Source organism: Anguilla anguilla, chromosome 4 (genome assembly GCF_013347855.1).
Source record: "Anguilla anguilla isolate fAngAng1 chromosome 4, fAngAng1.pri, whole genome shotgun sequence".
NCBI lineage: Eukaryota > Metazoa > Chordata > Actinopteri > Anguilliformes > Anguillidae > Anguilla > Anguilla anguilla.
In genome coordinates this window covers 31,830,033-31,849,140 of record NC_049204.1, presented here as the reverse complement: position 1 = coordinate 31,849,140, position 19,108 = coordinate 31,830,033, and the positions used below count along the sequence as shown (strand labels likewise).

The following is a 19,108-nucleotide window of genomic DNA, read 5'->3' as shown; positions in this document are numbered from 1 at the left end:
GTAATACACGTCTGTCATGTGTCATAATTTGTGAAAAACTGGTCTTGTTAACCTTAAGTGCCCTTTTTTTTGAATGTGTGTAACTGTGTACTAAAAGAGTGGGAATAATTTTGGTAGAGTGATGGGCCTTGCTCGGTCCTCTCCCCCACAGTGGGCTCTCAGAGATAGCTGAAACAGAAGCTTGGAGATGAGAAACAGAGACTGGATGCTGGCCAGATTACTCTTTATCTGCTCTGCTCTTGCATTGCCTGCCATCACTACAGCAAGCCAGCTGTCTACTGTTAAGTTATTTGCTTCATCATATTTTTCTAAATGCTGTTGTCAGCAGTATAAGGAGCTTAGGGTCACTCAGTCTTTTTCAAACATGAAGAGTGAATTAAAAGGAGAAGCTGACCATTGTTATATTTTCTAATTTCAGTTGTCCAATTTATAATTGGACATGTGATAACTTAATTTGGGGACTCTATTGTACTACTACAGTTGGTAAATGATGCGCTTGTGGTAAATGGGATGTGCTTTAAAAATGCACAAATGTGTTGAAGCACAATTCAGAGATCATATTGTAAATCCACAGATTCTTTCTAAAAATAATGAAATTCAGAAAAGATATACTAAAAATCTGTAAGAAACAATTAAAGTATGTGATTAATGTATTTTACAATATTTGTTCACACTGTCTACGGTATTATTAAATAATTTTTACTTTGTGCAGTTATTTCCTCAACATATGAGTGTCAATTACAGCAGCATCATTGTGGTGCAAGGTAGCCTACTTGATTAATATGAAAACTCTGAGAATTTCAGGACAGGCTTACATATCTGCATTTCCTAGAAACAAGGATAAAACAAAGGTTTAAAAAATAATTTTCATGTCACATATAATGCAAACAATGCACACTAGTTAAAATGTTGGATAAAAGGTATAATGGGCATTTCTCATAAGAATGCTAATAAGAATGATTAAACTCTCACAATGCAAAATGCAACTTGAGTGTTGGATTTGATTTTATGTTCTTTGTTAATATACATACATAAACGTAAGCACAACAGCATGTATATTTGAACCTAGAGGATAGCACATGAAAGCTTGCCTAAAAATACTTCATTGGAATGTGGCCCTCTTTGGAAACAAATAAACAAGCACACATCTGATGATACTGATATTACAAGTTAAAAACAATGGCAAGCATATAAGTCACTGCAGCATAACTTGACAACAGAAAGTATAAACACTTGATGATTCATGGATGTCCCTGAACTTCAGAAGTGGGTTCTGATTTTAGATGTTTTTTTCATGTGCAAATTCTCCTCAATCGAGACATGTTCAACATGATGACATTTAAATTACGAAAAAAGTCAGCCTTAATCTTGGATCTTAATGAGAACTATTTTTATAATTTTATTAATTTTCTTATGGGCATTTGAATTTTCACTGTGATAGAAGCACAAAAACTGCTTCCAATACACCGGATTATACTTGTAAAAAATGTGTCTTTGGAATTAGTGAGACATTGTAGAATCTCTCACTCATAATTCCACCGATTACATGCTCAACTGATTCAACAGAGCATTACTCAGTGCAATTATATGTACCCATCCAAAATGACAGAAGTCTGATTCTCTGCCATTAAGTGTTTTGCTTGCATGCACAAATATATGTGTGAGTTAAAATGAAGGAAAACAATACAAGGACTCCAGAAATACAAATACACAAGAGCAGTGTCACGGACATGTTAATTTTCACTTCATTTCAACACCTTACGCAATGAAGAAGCTGATTGGAATTTTCAGTTTCCCTGCAGCGAGGAGCCATTAATTTAACCTACTCTGCTCTCCTCCAACAGGCCTCTGGCAGAGGCCAGTTTAATCCTCGAGTAATGCAAGCTTTTCAGGGGCTGGTGCCTTGCAGAGAAGGGCACAGGAGGGATTCCCCCTCCCACACACTCCCCCCGTGAAACAGTTTGAGTGGATTTTATGGGCTTGCAGAAAAGTACAGTGGAAAGCTGAAGCCAAACTCTGACATGCCCATTCTACTGTTCATCCAACAGCCCCCACTATTTGTGCTTTTATGCCTTCTGGGAACAAAAGAGATGATCGATGGGTACAGCTTTGTGTAACTAGTCACCTCTAACCACTTCTCTATAAAAGTGGTAGCTAAACTTGTTCACTGATGTTTATAGTCATTAATTCAGTTCATTTCTGGTATGGGAAAATATAGCTATTGTTGCAGGATAACATCTACAATGGGTTTCATGATATTGCATCCTGCAATTTCACCCCAGTTTGAAGAGTAACTACTCTTCCACAATAACAAAAGCCTGCATTCAGTAACAGAGGGCAAATCTGCTCTCCATAACAAAGGTTCAAAGAGGCTTTCATTTCCATAATTTGAAGGAAGTTGCCAAATATGGAACATACAACTTTAATTTTATGTCCCCTCTGAATAACCTGCCTATGTTATCAAGCCACCAGCAGTAGGCGATTTGATCCGCATGCCATCGCGTCCCTTTAAACGCTACGAACACCTATCGTATCATATAGATGATTGAAAGACATCACGTTGTGTTCCCCCATTTTGATCAATTATTCATCAGTCCCCTGGAATACTCTGAAAGATGTCTAAATCAGAAATTTAAACAATTGTAAACACCGCGCACACGGAGAGGCATTATAAATAACGTCGATTAATATGTTTACAGTGATGATGTTTTTCCCGTGAAATCGCCGATTGTTCAGTTAGGCGTTTACAGAAACAGTAGCTGCTTTCACGCTCTCGTGGATACAGCACTTCAAAGGAGGCGGTGTCTGTCTGTTCGGAACATATGAGTAGCAGGCGGAAGAGAAGGCAGCAACAGAGCGGAGAGAGAGAGGGAGCGAGTGAGCAGTGCAAGATGTCATAGCGGCACTGCTTTGTAATCGTGTGTGAAGCTTTCAACGATGTATAGTGTACACGTATACTTCGGCGATGCAAAAATGGGAAGTGGAATCGAATCTTGCTTCCGAGTTTTACTTTCCCTGTAGGCGGATTATTAGGCACGGGTCTCTCATAACAGAGGTCTGTTTTGATTAGGTCTGCTTTCAAAGAAATAATAATTGATAAACTTGTAGAGTGGTATAAATTTTGTATATTTAGCTTGACTAAAACACTATGGAGTACTGGAGGCAATGCGCGCTGTGGCTGATCAATTGCAAGGTGCTTCCACCGACCCATCGAGTAACATGGGAGTCAGCTCAGGTATTCGACTTAGCACAGACCCTCCGGGATGGGGTCCTCCTGTGCCAGCTTCTCAACAATTTGAGACCGCAGTCCATAAATTTGAAGGAGATCAACTTGAGGCCACAGATGTCACAGGTATGTGATTGTGTTGACTGGGCCTATTAAAACTTGTTCTGTTTAAGTCAAATATAGCCCACTGTTTGCACGAATGATCGGGTAACATACTCTTCAAAGCTAACGTTTCTCAAATGGAAAGCAACGGTAAATAGGCCTATAAGCGAGGACTGACCAGATTTAAGCATTAACTAAATACGGTCTTCATCTAGCACTAAATGAGTCTGGTTTTCATTTTTCAGTCAAGGAAGTTGCATTATTAGTATTAGTGAAACAAAAGTGTACCGTTATCTCAAGCGCTTCTGCCCTCTACAGGTAATGAGAGCCATAACGTCAGGTGGAAATGCAGGTTGTTTAAAATAACTGAGAACAAACCTGCTGTTCGCTTATGAACTGAATTGTTAGTCCTTGCATTTCTACCGCTATAAAGTTTGCTAAAGTGTAGGTCAGACTATGCAGCAAGACAGTTTGCGATCTAGACTCCCTAAACACAAGCACTTTAACTATGTCAGTATTAGCCAATATGATATTCAGTACGGTCATATGGCAATAGGGAAGTGTTCTTCCTTGTTGTCAGTAAATCATATTTATTTAAATGGTAGTGTTTTTGCTAGTATACTTTAACATTGCTAATGTATGTTCAATCCGTTTTCTTGTTTTAAGTTGGACATAATATACAGGGCTTGTGGAACTCGCTGAAATGGTGAAATATGTAGCCATTGTGTAAAGACTCGTAGTTAAACAAACATAAATAATGAGCAGTCTTTTTTTTGTAATGTTAATATAATCATTCAGGGCAAGTCATAGCATAACTTGAGAGAGTGTACAAAGGGTGTATTCCAGCAGCAAGGGGAAACTTCAGTCAGTGCTGTGTTGTGGTGAAATTCCATATTGAGCCTTTTTCTCCCTGACATCTCCTAATACATCAGTTTACTCATGAATAATCCTTTACTAAACATACCATAGAAACTCTTGGTTTGTCTCACCTTACGGCTTTCAACAATATTATAATTCCAGTTTGTAAGTTTATTTTTGATTAATATGGAAAGATCTCATATCATGGGGGACAACAGTAACTCAAGGTGCTGGGCAAGAGGCCGGAAGGATGTGCCACATTGCAGATTATTCTAAATCTACTCAGGGTACACGAGGCTTCACTGTTTTGTGGTACATTGGATGGGCTCATTTCTGGGGGCTCAGTCACAGCTCACAGTCAAGCATTCATACTGACCCGGGCCATTCTGTGTGATACCCAGTGGTCCACACACAACCCTCAATGGCACGTTGTGCCATGATGTACCATGCCATGTGACAAACCCAATGAATGAAACACAGCCAATCAATAAACAGCACAGGCCCGCTTTGTCAGTCTGTTTATATAAAGCAAGCAAGTGCAGTTTTCCAATAAAGGCCATCACATAACAGTTTTGAATATGCAAAAGTCAATAGTGCTGGTTTTTGCTATACTAATTTATTGTTTTTAAGTGTTCTCAAGCGGTTCATGCTTTGTGTAGAGCACAGCTGGAAACAGTTTTTGTTAATGCAATACGTATTGCTTTAATGTCCAGAACAAAATTGTGGCTTATCATCCTGGAGGTGATGTCTGTGAAAAATAAGGATGCTGGATGGAGGAGTCATGTAAAATATTTTTTAAACTAGAAAATGGGGTTATACCTAGAGAAAATAATTGCTATTACTGAAGGTGAATGGCCGAATTTGGTGTCATCCAGCTGTGGTAATGGCCAGAAGATATCCATTGTGGTCACAGGGTTTTGTTTGTGATATATAGCTGGGCAGAAGTATTTTGTCACACTGAATAATTCCAACTTCTAAATTAACAGAGATAATGGGTCAGCATGACTGACAAAATAAGTTGAATTCAAATGTTGGGTGCTGCACGTATTGAAGAGTAAATGTGTTGGTCAACTGTAGGTCAGGCTGAATTTTGAATTATGTGAACATTAAAAATAGTATAGATTAATGCTGTTTAATTTGGAATTATCACAGTAAAAAAAAAAACAACAACATCCAGCTTTCAGCATTGAGGTGAAATTTACATAACTACGAGATGAAATACAAATTCTATGGTGAATTATTCATGAAGCCAGAGACTGCTATTTTATCATCTGCCCATTACAACACATGGGGTGCAGACAAGCCTCACCCGGGGGGCAGAGGGAAGACAAAGGCCTGAAAAGGCCTGACACAAAGATACTGTCTGGACCTCATTTGGCTCACCCCAAAGGATTTAATGGGGCCTCGAAGCAAAGGACTCCTTCACTGCATTAGCTGTATAATTAATACACAATACATTTGCCTCTGTTGTGATTTATAGCGTTCTATTAGTGGTCTTGTCAGTGAAGGTCAGCCGCCACAATCGGGTTGTCAGACATTTGATTGCATCTTTTGAAGGGGAAGGGGTGAAGAGATGGAACTGCTTAATGGAATGGGCTCGTCGCTTGTCGTAATCTCGCCTGAGTGCCCTTTAAGAGGAAGCACGCCTGAGCGGAGGTCCCATAGTAAAAAGAGGACGCACTTTTAGTATCAGCGCACCGCGGATCATTTTTGAAGACACTCACGATGAGGCAGAGCAGAGAGCAGGCTGCTCTTTTTCACTGGAACATTTAACGAGGCAGAGGAAGCTGCAACAGGTGCAGGAATGAGTCAAAACCTGCTTTTCAGAAAAAGAAAAAGAGAAGAAGAGAAGTTGTGTAAGCTGCCTTCCAACCTCGGAACCACAGAGCAACGCGTAAATGACTCATTGAGAATAATCTGCTTTGAGAAAGAGTGCATTTCCATGTTGCTCCCGAGAAGCGAATGGCAGCGATATGACTAAAGTTCTATCGTTTATACACATACAGAACGCCAAGGTATTAGTAAACCCTCACATTGGGGATTCACACCTTCACATCTGCAGCTGTGTGATGTTGAGTTGTCTTTTTGCCATCTCGTGGATCACGTAGGTTATGTTGCCAGGTTTACTTTCCCATTTAGCATGCTCTCTGTAGGCACATGTAAAGGCTCCCACGTGCTACTGGATGCTTGTAATGGCACCGGCAGAAGAATAACCCCTTTCTCAAAAGGACCTAGTTTGCCCAATACATCAACAAGATTTGAAAAAGAAAACACGGCCCCATGCTAGCAGCCATCTGGCATTAAGAATTCTCCATTGGTTTGTTGTGTTGTGTATGTCATTTTGTAGGGGTAAGAGGGTCAAAGATTTGATTTGTTGGCAGCTGAGGTCTGGGCGGGTGGTGATTAAAAAGGGGGTTTGCTGAGAATTGACCCACTCTGTGGTTCACACTGATCAGGTCAGGTGTGATTTAACATTTTTAATTCCCTCAGTAGAATAAGTGAAACATGTAGCATCACAACTGACGTTTGAGTATCATTCCAGTGGCAAGATGGCAACAACACAGGTGTAGATCGTAAGACCTAAAGTTTCAAACTGTAGTTTTAAAAAGCTGGTTACCGCAAAGTAGGCTAAATAGAGGCACCCACTGCATGAGGCCACATCAAGCAGTTGGGAGGAGATATGAGGAAGGAACTGAATAGGAAATGTGCCGGTCAGCATTTGACCCGTAATGTTTGACTGAGATAGTGCTACTCGCACCAGCATCTGTTGAACTGAGTTTTATGTGCCTGGCTTCCCCTGACAACTCGCACTGAAGTTTTAGAAAACAGTCCCGTCGTCCTTAAGAGGAGGAGGAGGAGGAAAGAAAAGATGGAAATTATGGCGCACAGCTCAACTGAAAGGAAGGATATGGAGCCGTTGTGATTATGTCGTGTTTAGGAACCGGGGACATGCAGCTGCCTTCCGTGCACGTGATTCTGGGAGTTTGCCTGGTGTTCGCAGAGCTGGGGAACAGATAAAGCTTGTGTCAGAAACATGTCTCTTACAGCAGACAGCATTTATTCTATAAATGGTTCTGCTGACCCCAGCGTTGCACTGGGAAAGCGTAATCTTGTGCGGAGGATTTGCTATTTTTCCTGCGTGGCCTCAAGAATATAAAGTTGCATCACATTTGCAATTCTGCTTTTGCTGTTAAGAAGGACAGGATGTAGCACAACACGACAGAATGAGGAAGATACTTAGAGTTGCTGTAACATTGCATTTATTCGCACAGTCCATTTGGTTGGCAGAAGACTTGAGTCAGGGTAACTTTCAGTAGACAGTAGAATGCCTGCAATTCAAACCTTACTCATTCTGTAGGCTGTTATCGCTGCTTTTTTGTTGGCCCAGCTGAACTCACCATGCTCAAGGGTACGACATTTCAAGCTGGAACTCATCAGTGCTTTAGCCACTACCCTACAGAACTGGACACAGTGTAACTCTAATAGGAAACCACCGCTTTCTTGAGACAGAAATTTTTATTTAGACTGAAAACCTCTGAATAATTAATATTTTGATGTACAATCGGAGCTGCTCCATTTCTTGCTTTCAGTTGCAAAACACATTTTACTTTCGTATATCATTTGATATACAAATGCAGCTGCCTTTTAGAACAAAAGAGGGTGAAAACAGTAGAAACAGCTCCTTTTGTTAGCATACATTTTATATGTTTCAGCGTGGTTAAAACTGATTTTTACATTCCAGGAAAATGAAAAAAACATAATATTCTATGAACTGATGCAAATGATTTAATGATGCAGATCAAAAAATGTTTTACACCCACACTTTTGTGCACATTATTAAAATGATGAAAATTATTCGGATTAGTAAGTGGACAGTGGCCATGGAGTCATTTTGGATTTTATTGAATGTAGCTTTTAATCCTTGATGAAAGCCACTTTGCCCAAGATGTGCTACTCAAAGGATTAAGCCAAATTGTTCACTAAGATTTATCTTAAGACAAACTTAAACTGAGTAAAGCTGGAAAACTGGGAACTACAATAAAAAATGTGAATAATTTTAGACACCTCACACAGTTTAGAAAACTCAAGGCTTGCAAATGTTTTAACTGTAAGATTTCACCTTACCTGGGTAATCCTGCTTTGCGTCTTGTTCTAGGTCCATGTTTTTAGGATTCCACTGGATAGGTTCATAGCACATGAGGCCTTGGAGAATTTGGGGTTGGGTTCAGAGAGAGGTACTATTTAAAAGTGGGTCCACAGGGGGCACTTTAATTTTGAGGAACTGCAGTGGTCAGTAATGATGTACTGCTAAATTCGTACAGGCCTGGCCTTTCAGTTGGTGGGCCTTAATCCCACAGCCTCCCTACAACTGCCAGTGACTGACCAATCAGATTCCACTGCTCACCCCCTGAAATGAATTCCATTGTGTATGTGCTTTAGTTTTTATACACTAAAATAAAAGAGAAATGCTGTATTAGTATTTTACACAGAATCCTAACCACAGAGCAATTATGGACTGCATTCTTATGTTTTCACATGTAGTTCTGCAATTAGTACATATCTAATAGAAATAACCAGCATATTAATTTGGCTGCTTTGTATTTGTGTGCCAATAATGGCATCACCATGGTCTGTTTTTCATGGTATTGTCATGTCAGATTCGTAAGTCTATGAACATTTGAGTAAGTCCCTTCCCGTCTCTCACACACACACACACACACACACACACACACGAACATGCACACCCAAGCACACACACATGCACACATATGTATGCACACACATATACACACGGACCAGACACACATGCACACACACACACACACATGTATGAACATGCATGCTTAAACACACACACACACACACACACACACACAAATGCAAACACTAGGTTTGACCTTTTATTCTGTCACCAAGGTAACAGGCTCACCATCCACCAGGAAGCATGGTAGATTAATCCTTTGCAACAGAGTAGGGGATGTTATTTCATTAATTACAGAGGGTTAAATATTTACAATTACAAACCTTATGTCTTTCATTCCTGGTCTTTAAATTGAAACATGATCTTAATTTAATTTGTGTAAAACTGGATTTGAATTCTGCACAGCTACACCCAGTTTATTTATGTTATTCTTGTTGTTGCAAGTTTGCTTCTTATATTTACAAATAGTATCAACTGGCAAGAATAACATAACTGATGTTATGTATTCAGTATATACATGCAATATATCATGCTTAAAATATTACACAACAGCCTCAAAGTCAAGATTACCTTGAGAACAGAATAAGTACATAAGTACTGAAATTCACTAATTTTAATCAACTAAATTGCCATATACCCTGAATAGATTTGTACTATATGCAGCTTGAATAATCCAAAGCTTTGAAGAACTGCACAGTTTTATTAGATAGCTATTTGCAAAGGCATTTGAATCATATCTGTGGCTTTCTAAAAGCCTGTTTATCTTTATAAAGTTGAAGATGCTATTAGTGGATGCTGTTAGTAGTAAAATATAATCCCAGCTAAATGCTGCCGTATGATCAACAAAAGCTGTGAAAAATGCATTAAACAATCTCACAGAGCATAGGCTTCACGAGTGTGTCACAGTGGATATATTGGACATATGTGTCAATGTGGATATATTGGCAGGTCTTTATCATTTTTATATTATCTTATATCACATGAATTCAGTCTGGTGCTGAGGGAGTGATCATATTAGCTGGCCTCGAATAACAAGAGACATTGCATGCAGCTGTGTTTCTCACTAGACCATCGAAAAAGCAACGTACCTCTGACCACTTCCTAAATTAAATGGGATTTCATTGTGTGATTCAAGCTAAAAATAGACCGGTAATATGAGCACAGGTTGCAGATAGAAGAAAGGCACTTATGTGAGGTGGTTCACTCTGAACAATGCCGGATACTTAAAATGATACGAAACTGTCTGCAGACAGTTTACTAGCAAAGGATTTAGGGTGTTTACCTTATTTTTGTTTTGTCACGATTTCTCCAATAACCACCGTGAACCAGTGATATTATAGTAGTGGTGGAAAAAGTCATTTGTGTGTGTGCCGTCTTGCACACACACACACTAGCTACAGCTGAGCCCAGAGTGATTTGTAATTATGCGCTGTGATGGGGGTGGGGCTAGATGGATATACTGCCTTCACGCTCCATTGGGAGTCCTGGTGGTAGGGTACTCCACTTTGTGTGTGGGGGGTGAAAGAATCCTATATTACTGATAAACAGTAAAGGTTTACACTGGTCATGCTGAAAGGCTCATTGTTCCCCACAGCTTTTCATGAGTAGTATATACCCATAGACTCAGTGACACTCAGTGTGAATTATTGATATGTCAATAACATTTGAATTTGCCTGGGGTGATTTATTTATTCTGCTTGAAACTCTTTTTTTGCAGATGGCATAGGGAACAAAGCTACCTGAGTTTACCTGAATCAGCCATCGCCCCTTATAAAAAATTATATTAGCATGTTAGCATTATGTTGTCTATAGTATAGTTTTTGTTTATTTATGAGAATAGCAGAGAATTATAGCTCCTACACACATTTATAGTTATTGTATTTAAGAAAATAGGATTACACGCACATGCACAAACATGCAAATGCATAGTAGCATATGAAGTATTTAGTATCTGTGATGTAATGTTTAATGCCAATCCAAGTTAATGGTACAAACATCCATTTTGCCTAACTTTATTTTGCAATTCTTATTTGTTTGTTATTGAAAAGAGATTTAGGACAAGTTAGCAGTTAGTGGTATCCGGTACCACATCATTTTAAAGTTATTTTCGCTTCAAATGATATGGGACGTTGAAAGTAGAAAAGGCCTTGTGCATAAACATGCTTTGTACGTGAGGTGCAGGAGATTAATCAAAAATATACAAGCCAACTTCAGTGACAGTACCTTTCTATAAGACTATAATAAAATACACATTGTGTATTCAGACCTTATTGCATGAGCAACAGTTTAAGGATGTGATGGGACGCAAGAAATGCATATTTTATTGCTACTAAAAATCACTAATACAGATCTTTGCAACTACATTTTTTTTGCTTTATGATATCGGATGTTTTGCCTCGTGAAAAATTCTTAATTTGAAAAGCCTAATGTGATAATATTAAGCAATTTTCTTTAATTAAGTGATTATAGTAATTGATGTGATAGCTTGCAGATAATAACAGCAAATCTTGGCCTTATGTGTCTCCCATCAGATTAGCAGAATGTGTCTTGTATTGTGTTAACCACATTCTGTATGTAAGCTTCAAGCGTATGTCCTTTAGTTGAGCAGTATGAAATGTATTTTCAGATCATCAACATTTACAAAGTAATAGGCAAAAAGAGCAAAAAAGTCAAGCTAATATTTTCTGAAATTGCTATGATCCAAGATCAGACTGAAAGGTTCTTAATATGCTGCATTGATATTGACTCCTCTTCTGGGTTACCATGGTGCAAGCAATCAGTCAATTGGCTTTGGGTCCTCTTGGAAAATGCAAAAGCAGAAATCAGACATCTTTTGATTTCTTTAGGGAGCAAGAAAAACCCTTTACTTGAACAGAATAACACGAGACTTTAGAAGCAGAGAGAGCAATGTGAATTGCAGAAGGTTTGTGCTTCATTTGACAGATGTTTTCCCCACTGCTCTGTAATGTAATACTGCTTCAGTGTGTTCAGCTGCAGTGAGTACTTGTGACTTACAAATTCCCTCATCCAAATTGGGTTTCGAGTGACAAGCAGAGGCTCTGGTGATATCAGAGAGTCCCACACAGAAGGAATACTAAGCTGTGGCATTATGTCGTCGTTTGGAAAAGCAATCAGCCGGAAGAGTTTTTTTCCTGAAGTTTCTTAAGGACACACATTTGTAGCTGTCTCACCTTGCTGAAATGCATTAAAAAGCTTATTGAAATGTTCCACAAACTTTCAAGGGTTGCCATGGACCAAGCTGTACCCTGAATTGTGATATAAAAATGTCCCTTTCATGAATATCTACACCATTCATCCCCAAAGGAATAATCTGGCTGTTGATCGGGTGAAGGTTTGCTTCATCTATAAAGACTAAATCTTTTAAAAGTATCAGGTTCATTTTTAAGCTGTTATTATTTTTAAACATATAAATAAATGGCTCATTGCCTCTGTCATGTTAAATTATCCTTTACTTCACTTACTTTTTAGCCATGCTCACCTCTGTGTCACTGTAGTCTCCTGTTTCTGAAAAACCTGTCAGTTCTTCAAAATATGTGTGAGATCAAATATGTTTTTTTCTGAGCACACAACACATTTAATCTCATTTAACGACCACAGATGGTCTTTTAAGTGCCTGAGGGAATTGTAGTTGAAAAAACCCTCATACGATATGTACAATTACCTCATGCAAATCAAGGACACTCTGAGATCACTCCATAGCTTCTAACTGTGTCATGAAAATTCTTATTTTGAAGGATCTGTATCAGTCGAAAAAGACAGCATAAGCTATTTTTGATGCGGTCAATAGCTGTGTTCCCACTGACCCTCTTAGCTGTAATCAGCTAAATATTTGGTACCTTAGGTAAACCAGAGGTGTAATCACAGTGAATTGATCTCAGATAACAGTATGCCATCAAGCCCAAACATGAGTCACACAGGCAGGTGAAGAAAGACATACCATATGACGCACCATAGCCGAAAAGCCTTCTTATTTGTCAATAACTAAGAGAGCTTACTGTATGCTGTATGGTAAAATATTAGTGAAAATAAAAATGGAGGTAGTTTGCTATCCAGAAATATGTTCATAAAATTACATTGTCGGTAGTTGTCATTGGCTCAGAAATTTGCTGTAGCAATGTATAGTGATGGAAAATGCTATAATATTTTGGCATAAAAGGGAGTTAGGAGTATGTGGGATTTAATATGGGTACTTGGCTTCATTTTTATCTTGGTCTTGGTCTTGGTTATAAGTTGTGTGATAAAAGCAGATAACTGAATAAGAATTGTTATAATGTATGTAAAGACGGTAGGGATATTTTTAAAATTACTTTTCCAAACATATTATTTTCCTTCTATAGCCCCATTTAAAAAAAGAAATCACTCTTTTCCCCCATAAATTGCCCCTGGAATTTGGGATTCTTAACAACTCATCAATGGGGCCTTCCCCAATTCTAGCAATAGATCATTGTCTGCACAGCACTTTAACTGAATTTCACAGAAGCTTTAAAGCATCTTCATCCTGCTTCCTTCAGATATTGACTCCTGTGGGAAATGCAGGCTACTGGGCAGCTGCAAGATGTGCTTTTAAAAAAAAATAAAACGTGAATGTATACATCTGTTAGCGGTTAATGTACTTTATTTCAAAGTTTCGTAGAACACCGGTATCTACTCATATCTCACATATGTTCAATGAAAGTGGAGCACTGAATTTGATATGCTAACACATTATGAAGTAACCTGATGTCCTTCATTATCAGTTACAAAGTTATTGATGCTTTGTTTTTCATGACTATTCATCCACCATTCTGCAGATGAAAAAAATTGCTTTATTGTTCTCTCAAATGAAGAACAGGGTTAAGTTTGATGGGATTTCAGCTGAACCAAAGCCAATTAAATTTTCAGGGAAAGAACAGAGAGCAGCGTTCTCAGTATGAATATAGCAGGATGTTCCAAGCAACCTTCTTGTCATTCAAAACAACATTTTGTAAAAATGCATATCTTGAGGCTACAGGAAAGTCATAATGATACATTTTTGTAGAGTTTGGCATAGGACCTGAGAAAATGATAGATACAGATCCTTAGATGATGAATAGGTTTTCGAGTGTTGATCTATTTTTGGGCAGCTCCTGATAAGGGGAGTTTCTGGTGGAAAGTCAAGAATACACAGACCATAACAGGACAGTTCAATTAAGATCCTCATCAGCATTGCTGGCCGTTATGCTTGATGGGTGTGGATTTTAAGTCCTGTTCATCAACAAGCAGTTACTGAGAATTGTTCACACATAGTGGCTAATTCCGTTGAAATACCCTGTTGGCATTTAGCCTACATGAAATATAAAGCTTCTTCCTGTGTATTACTATAACTTTTTTTCTACTATCAGCGAGACCTTGCTGTGATAGAGTTGCTTTTTAAAATAATAAAATAAAATATTAAGTATAAATATACAGTACTGTGCAAAAGTCTTAGGCACCCTAGATGTTTAAATATAATATATAGTATATATTTGGTCTTAGATGTTTATTTTTTTGTTTTCTGCATTAGTGTGTAAGTAGAAATGAGCAAATCTGAGATTTCCAAACATGAATTTTCCAAAAAATGAACTTTTGCAGATACATTTTTGTATTTTGTTAAATAAAGTAATATTTAAAGTAATAGACTGCTTTTCAGATAAAAACTTGATAAAGTGTCTCTGGGATTACCTGGAGAGCCAGAAGCAAGCGAAACAGCAAAAGTCTGCAGAAGAACTGTGGCAAGCTCTCCAAAATGCTTGGAACAACCTACCAGCCAATTTTCTTATAAAACTGCAGGACAGTGTACCTAAGAGAATTGATGTAGTTTTAAAGGTGGAGGGTGGTCACACCAAACATTGATGTTATTTAGTTTTTAACTATTTACTGCTCTTTATATTATTTTTTTGATATTTATAACCTTTCATTTCATTATTTTTGAAAGCATTTTAGCTGTACAGCATTTTTTTACAGGTGCCTAAGACTTTTGCACAATACTGTATGTTGTACATATGGATATGTTGCCATTCATATTTTGTAGCAGAGTTTTGCAGTCAAATTGACTGAGGCATTGTGCAATAAAATAAAGTGCTTGTTTGCATAACAAGGAGCAGTGCCAAGATATATTCTTCATTAGCTTAATGCTAGCATCCAAACAATTAGTTTTTTGGTTTTGTTTGTTAGATAATTACTTTAAATGCACACCAATTCATCTTTGCGGAAATATTGGCATTGTGATGAAAAGCTGAAGAAAGCTTCTCAAATTGCAGTGGTACTGCAACGTGAAATATATGGCTGCCTCAGGCACTCAGAGCTAGCCTGGTAGCACATCAGCATTTTGGGGTCAATAAATCCCAGTATTTTATGTAGTTACCACCCAGCTGCTCTGTTTTATGTCTAATGCATTGCTGTATCGAGCACAGCCTTATCAACTGCATGCTAATTCATCATCTCATCAAAAATGATCTCACTACAATTTATGCAACACTTTTTCCAAATCGTTAAAAAGGTCATAAATCTACTAAGCCATACGGTTTTTCATTTTCACATGAGAACCAGTTCCTTTTCTGTGGGGATCTGTGTTTGTCCAGTTGTGAAAATCTACAGCAGTGGTGTATCCAAACTTGTGTCTCCAAAAATTTTTGTTCGGTATACCAGCTAAGTTTAATTCTTACTCAGGTGTGAAGTTATGCCTGCTGCCCTCCGAAGACAACTGCAAATCATTTAATTCTATGGTATTTTGTGCTGAACAGGCTGTGCAATAAAAAGCTGCTAAATTCTGAGGAAGCTGTGTGATTACCTCATTGTGTTTCAGACTGCATACAAAAATTTTCAGTTTAGACCTAAGTCATAACTTTCACTTGAGTCATATTCAGGGGCTTAACCCACCATGTCTGCCCTCCTGAAGCCCACGCTGCCAGTGACGACTTCTATTCACATGGCAATATATCAGATGGGCTGCAGAATCATTTTGTTTAAGCTGTACATTATGCGCCTGGCTGGTGTGGGGAGTTCAGTGCACACGCATTTCTAGTTCCGACCACCAAATTCACATTGTGTACCTGGGAGTGGGTTCCTTAGTGAAAGCGAAAATGTGACACTTGTTTAAGTGGGATCATTAATGTTAAGGATGAAGGATGCTTTAAACTCACATTGGGATTGGTTAACTACATTTTTTTTATCAAGGAGAGCATGCAGTCCACACTTTTTTGTATTTTATAAATGTTATTCAGACTGAGGGAAAGCAGAGAGGGTAATGTACATATATGGGTTTGAGGGGGTTTGAAATGGCTGGCCTGCAGACTGGACTACAGTCTTGCCCCTGTTTAAGATTTGTGGATTTAAGACAACTTAAATCAACCATTTTACATGTGATTCAAAGATTCAAATATAACCATTTATTTCTGTAATTTTTCCTCTAGTTTCTCTGCTTGAAAAACATCAGAACATTCCTTTCTGCTTGCTGCGAGATATTTGCCATGAAAAAGAGTGAACTCTTCGAAGCCTTCGACCTGTTTGATGTTCGGGATTTCGGGAAGGTAAGTTTTACATTACGTTAACGTCTCACACGTTCTGAATTTTAGTGTATCCTGTAAATGTACGCTTTACCTTAAGGTCGCCTTAACCTATCAGCAGTGTTCCACCTTTTGTTCTCACCCTGTATAATACTGATGTTATTTTCTTACGATCTGTTTTTCGGGGGATATGGTGTATGAGTGCAGTATATTTGACTGTAACTAGATTTTTAATGTTTATTTTATTTATGAATGGGGTAGATAATGGGAGTAAACACTGGGAAGCCATCATGGGGAATGCCCTTCAGTACAGCCCATCCACAGGCTCTATATGAATGTACATTTGCAGATTGCATGCATTACCTCACTCTGTGGTGCATGTGTTTGTTTTCTGCGCTGCTGCAATGAAGCCTGGGAACGTAAGACAGAATGCTTGCATTTCCATTCATTAAAAATCGTAAACCCTAAGATGTTTCCTTTTTATGGGGTTAATAGCCCTGCGTCAGTTCATTATTTCGCACTCATGATGGGAGCCTGTGTGCTTGCTCTGCTGTGTGCAAACATTTGCAGCTCTAACAACCCCGCCAGCAATTTAATAAATTCTCTAGTGAGCTTTAATTAAAGATCGCTGCTGTACGGCAGGGTGACAGTGACTGCCTTCTGTGAGGGTGGGGCGGGGCTGGCTGGCGGTGTGGCAGGCATCGCCTTGATGAGGATATGGGTCAGTCAAATTCTGTGTGTGTGTTAGTTTTTGTGTCCGTGCATGCATGTGTGTGTGTGTGTGTGTGTGTGTGTGTGCGTGCAAGTGTTTGTCATGAGCTTTCCTGCTGATGTGCAAAATGAAGCGTCTTTTGAACCCCAAGCAGAACAGGCTGCAATATGCCACTGCTATTGATTCTGTCTGCCAAGCCACGAATGCTCAATGGTCAGGTGGCGATACATATGGCATCCCCATACTTAGCCCTGTGCAAGCTGGACGTCTACCCTCACTGCTACCGGAAAAGCCTGGAACATACCTCACAACATGAAAGGGCCACTCTGTGTACCCCAGACTACTGCAATTGTGTCTAGATTGTTTGTCCATTAGAGAATGAATACAGTGGCAGGAATTGCCAATATGCTCATTGTATACTGTCCAAAATGTGTCCAGAATGTACATCTACATGGTAATCTACATGGTAAAGATTTTCCAAAAAATTTTTTTATCATAAATTTGGTACCCAATGTGAAGTTGTACATATCCAGTATCAACATATAACACCCTAAGTTCAATTATCTGCAACCGCAGCCATGTTCACAGGCAAACTCCGCTGCCAATTTGGGAGAGTGTAGAAGTCCACAGTTCTCCTCTGAAGCACATGACGTCACCAGTTCTTGCGCAGCTAAGATAACAGGGTCAGAGGCGGGCCTTTCATATGTAGCTTTTGCATGATGTCCATGGGCGCCCGATTGACCAGCTAATACCCTAGCACCTGGGGCTCATCATCATTGCACTACAGCACAGTGCCTTAACCAAATGAGCCACCTAGCAGCATCCCTGCAAAACAACTCTTGTGTAGCTCCTGTGGTCTACCTGTACGTAGCTGAATGTATTCAGCTTAACAATTATTTTTGAATTAAAGCACAGCTGTCTCGCTGTTAGAATACTGTATTCTGTCCAAGAACATTTCTGTGAAATGTACCCCATTGGCAGACTGACTTGCTTTTTAAATATGCATGGTGTTTAAATGCACCATTCTAGGACACAACAGTGAAGGTGATATTTCCTCCCCAGAGGGACTCATTCTCCCTTTATCTCATCAAGCAGTAGCTAGCTGTATGCCCTTTCAAGGTCATCTGCGATCAATAGCCTGCTCATTCATGTGGCTCGCCCCCCTCTTTGCTCTCCATAGTTTCGCCCAATGGCAGCAGGCTGTTCTTATCGTGGAATGAGACAATTGGCTAGTTGCTTCAGAGGTAAAGTGCTGTCTGCAATGCCCTCTGTTGCTCCTACTTAATCTCCAGAGAGGCTGTGTGATTGGGAATGAGAATCGCATCTGATTAGGCTCTGCTGCACGTGCTTCATTGACTCTTGCATCACGTCGATGTGGCAGAGAAAGCAGCTGCATTATGAATGCTTTAATGCTATAGCGGGCTATCGCTCCGCCAAATGATATCAGGCATGCTGAGCCCAGGAGCATTAATGGGGTGTTAAGGAGAATGAAATCAGAAGCGGAGCTGTCATTCTTGTGCATTCTCATATATCGCACTTTATGCACCATCTTGATGCTTTCTGAAAGTAGACAGGGTGGATATGTGCTGTTGATTGAAGGGAACTTGAAGGGTTGGTCTCTTGAGTAATACACTGTTCTTGGCTGAAATAGCTTCTGTAAGTACCTCGCTATAAGTGGATTATGTAGACTCTAAAACATGCAAGTCAAATCTGTGACAGCAACTCTTTGCTATGCATTTTTTGCGTCTCAAGCCGTTTTCTAGTCTGATCATGGCAAGAAAAAACCAAGAAAGTGAAATTATATATCATCAGTCTAATTGTTGCTGGTTCATTTAGCTTTTTTCAGTCTTTTCAAACTGTAGCAGAAAGGTTAGAGAAGAAGCTACAGTAGTTGCATGTAAAATAGAGAAGGCATTCAAATAATAAAGATATTAACATTCATATCTGTAAGACATGTTCCATGTAAACCATTTCTCGTTGCTAGA

At 39.0% G+C, this 19,108-nt stretch overlaps 1 protein-coding gene across 2 annotated transcripts in view; it reads left to right on the top strand.

The window, feature by feature from the left end:
- The first annotated feature begins 2,813 nt into the window (after window positions 1-2,813).
- Window positions 2,814-19,108, top strand: part of LOC118224832 (guanine nucleotide exchange factor VAV3) — a 71,191-nt gene continuing 54,896 nt past the window's right edge. Inside the window, exons 1-2 of one of the 2 annotated variants that reach the window (XM_035412605.1) lie at window positions 2,814-3,352; window positions 16,319-16,435. In XM_035412605.1, the coding sequence (XP_035268496.1) occupies window positions 3,149-3,352; window positions 16,319-16,435 (321 nt within the window). In that variant the 5' untranslated portion in view covers window positions 2,814-3,148. The remainder of the gene's footprint in view (window positions 3,353-16,318; window positions 16,436-19,108) is intronic. The other variant, XM_035412606.1, reaches the window with a different exon arrangement.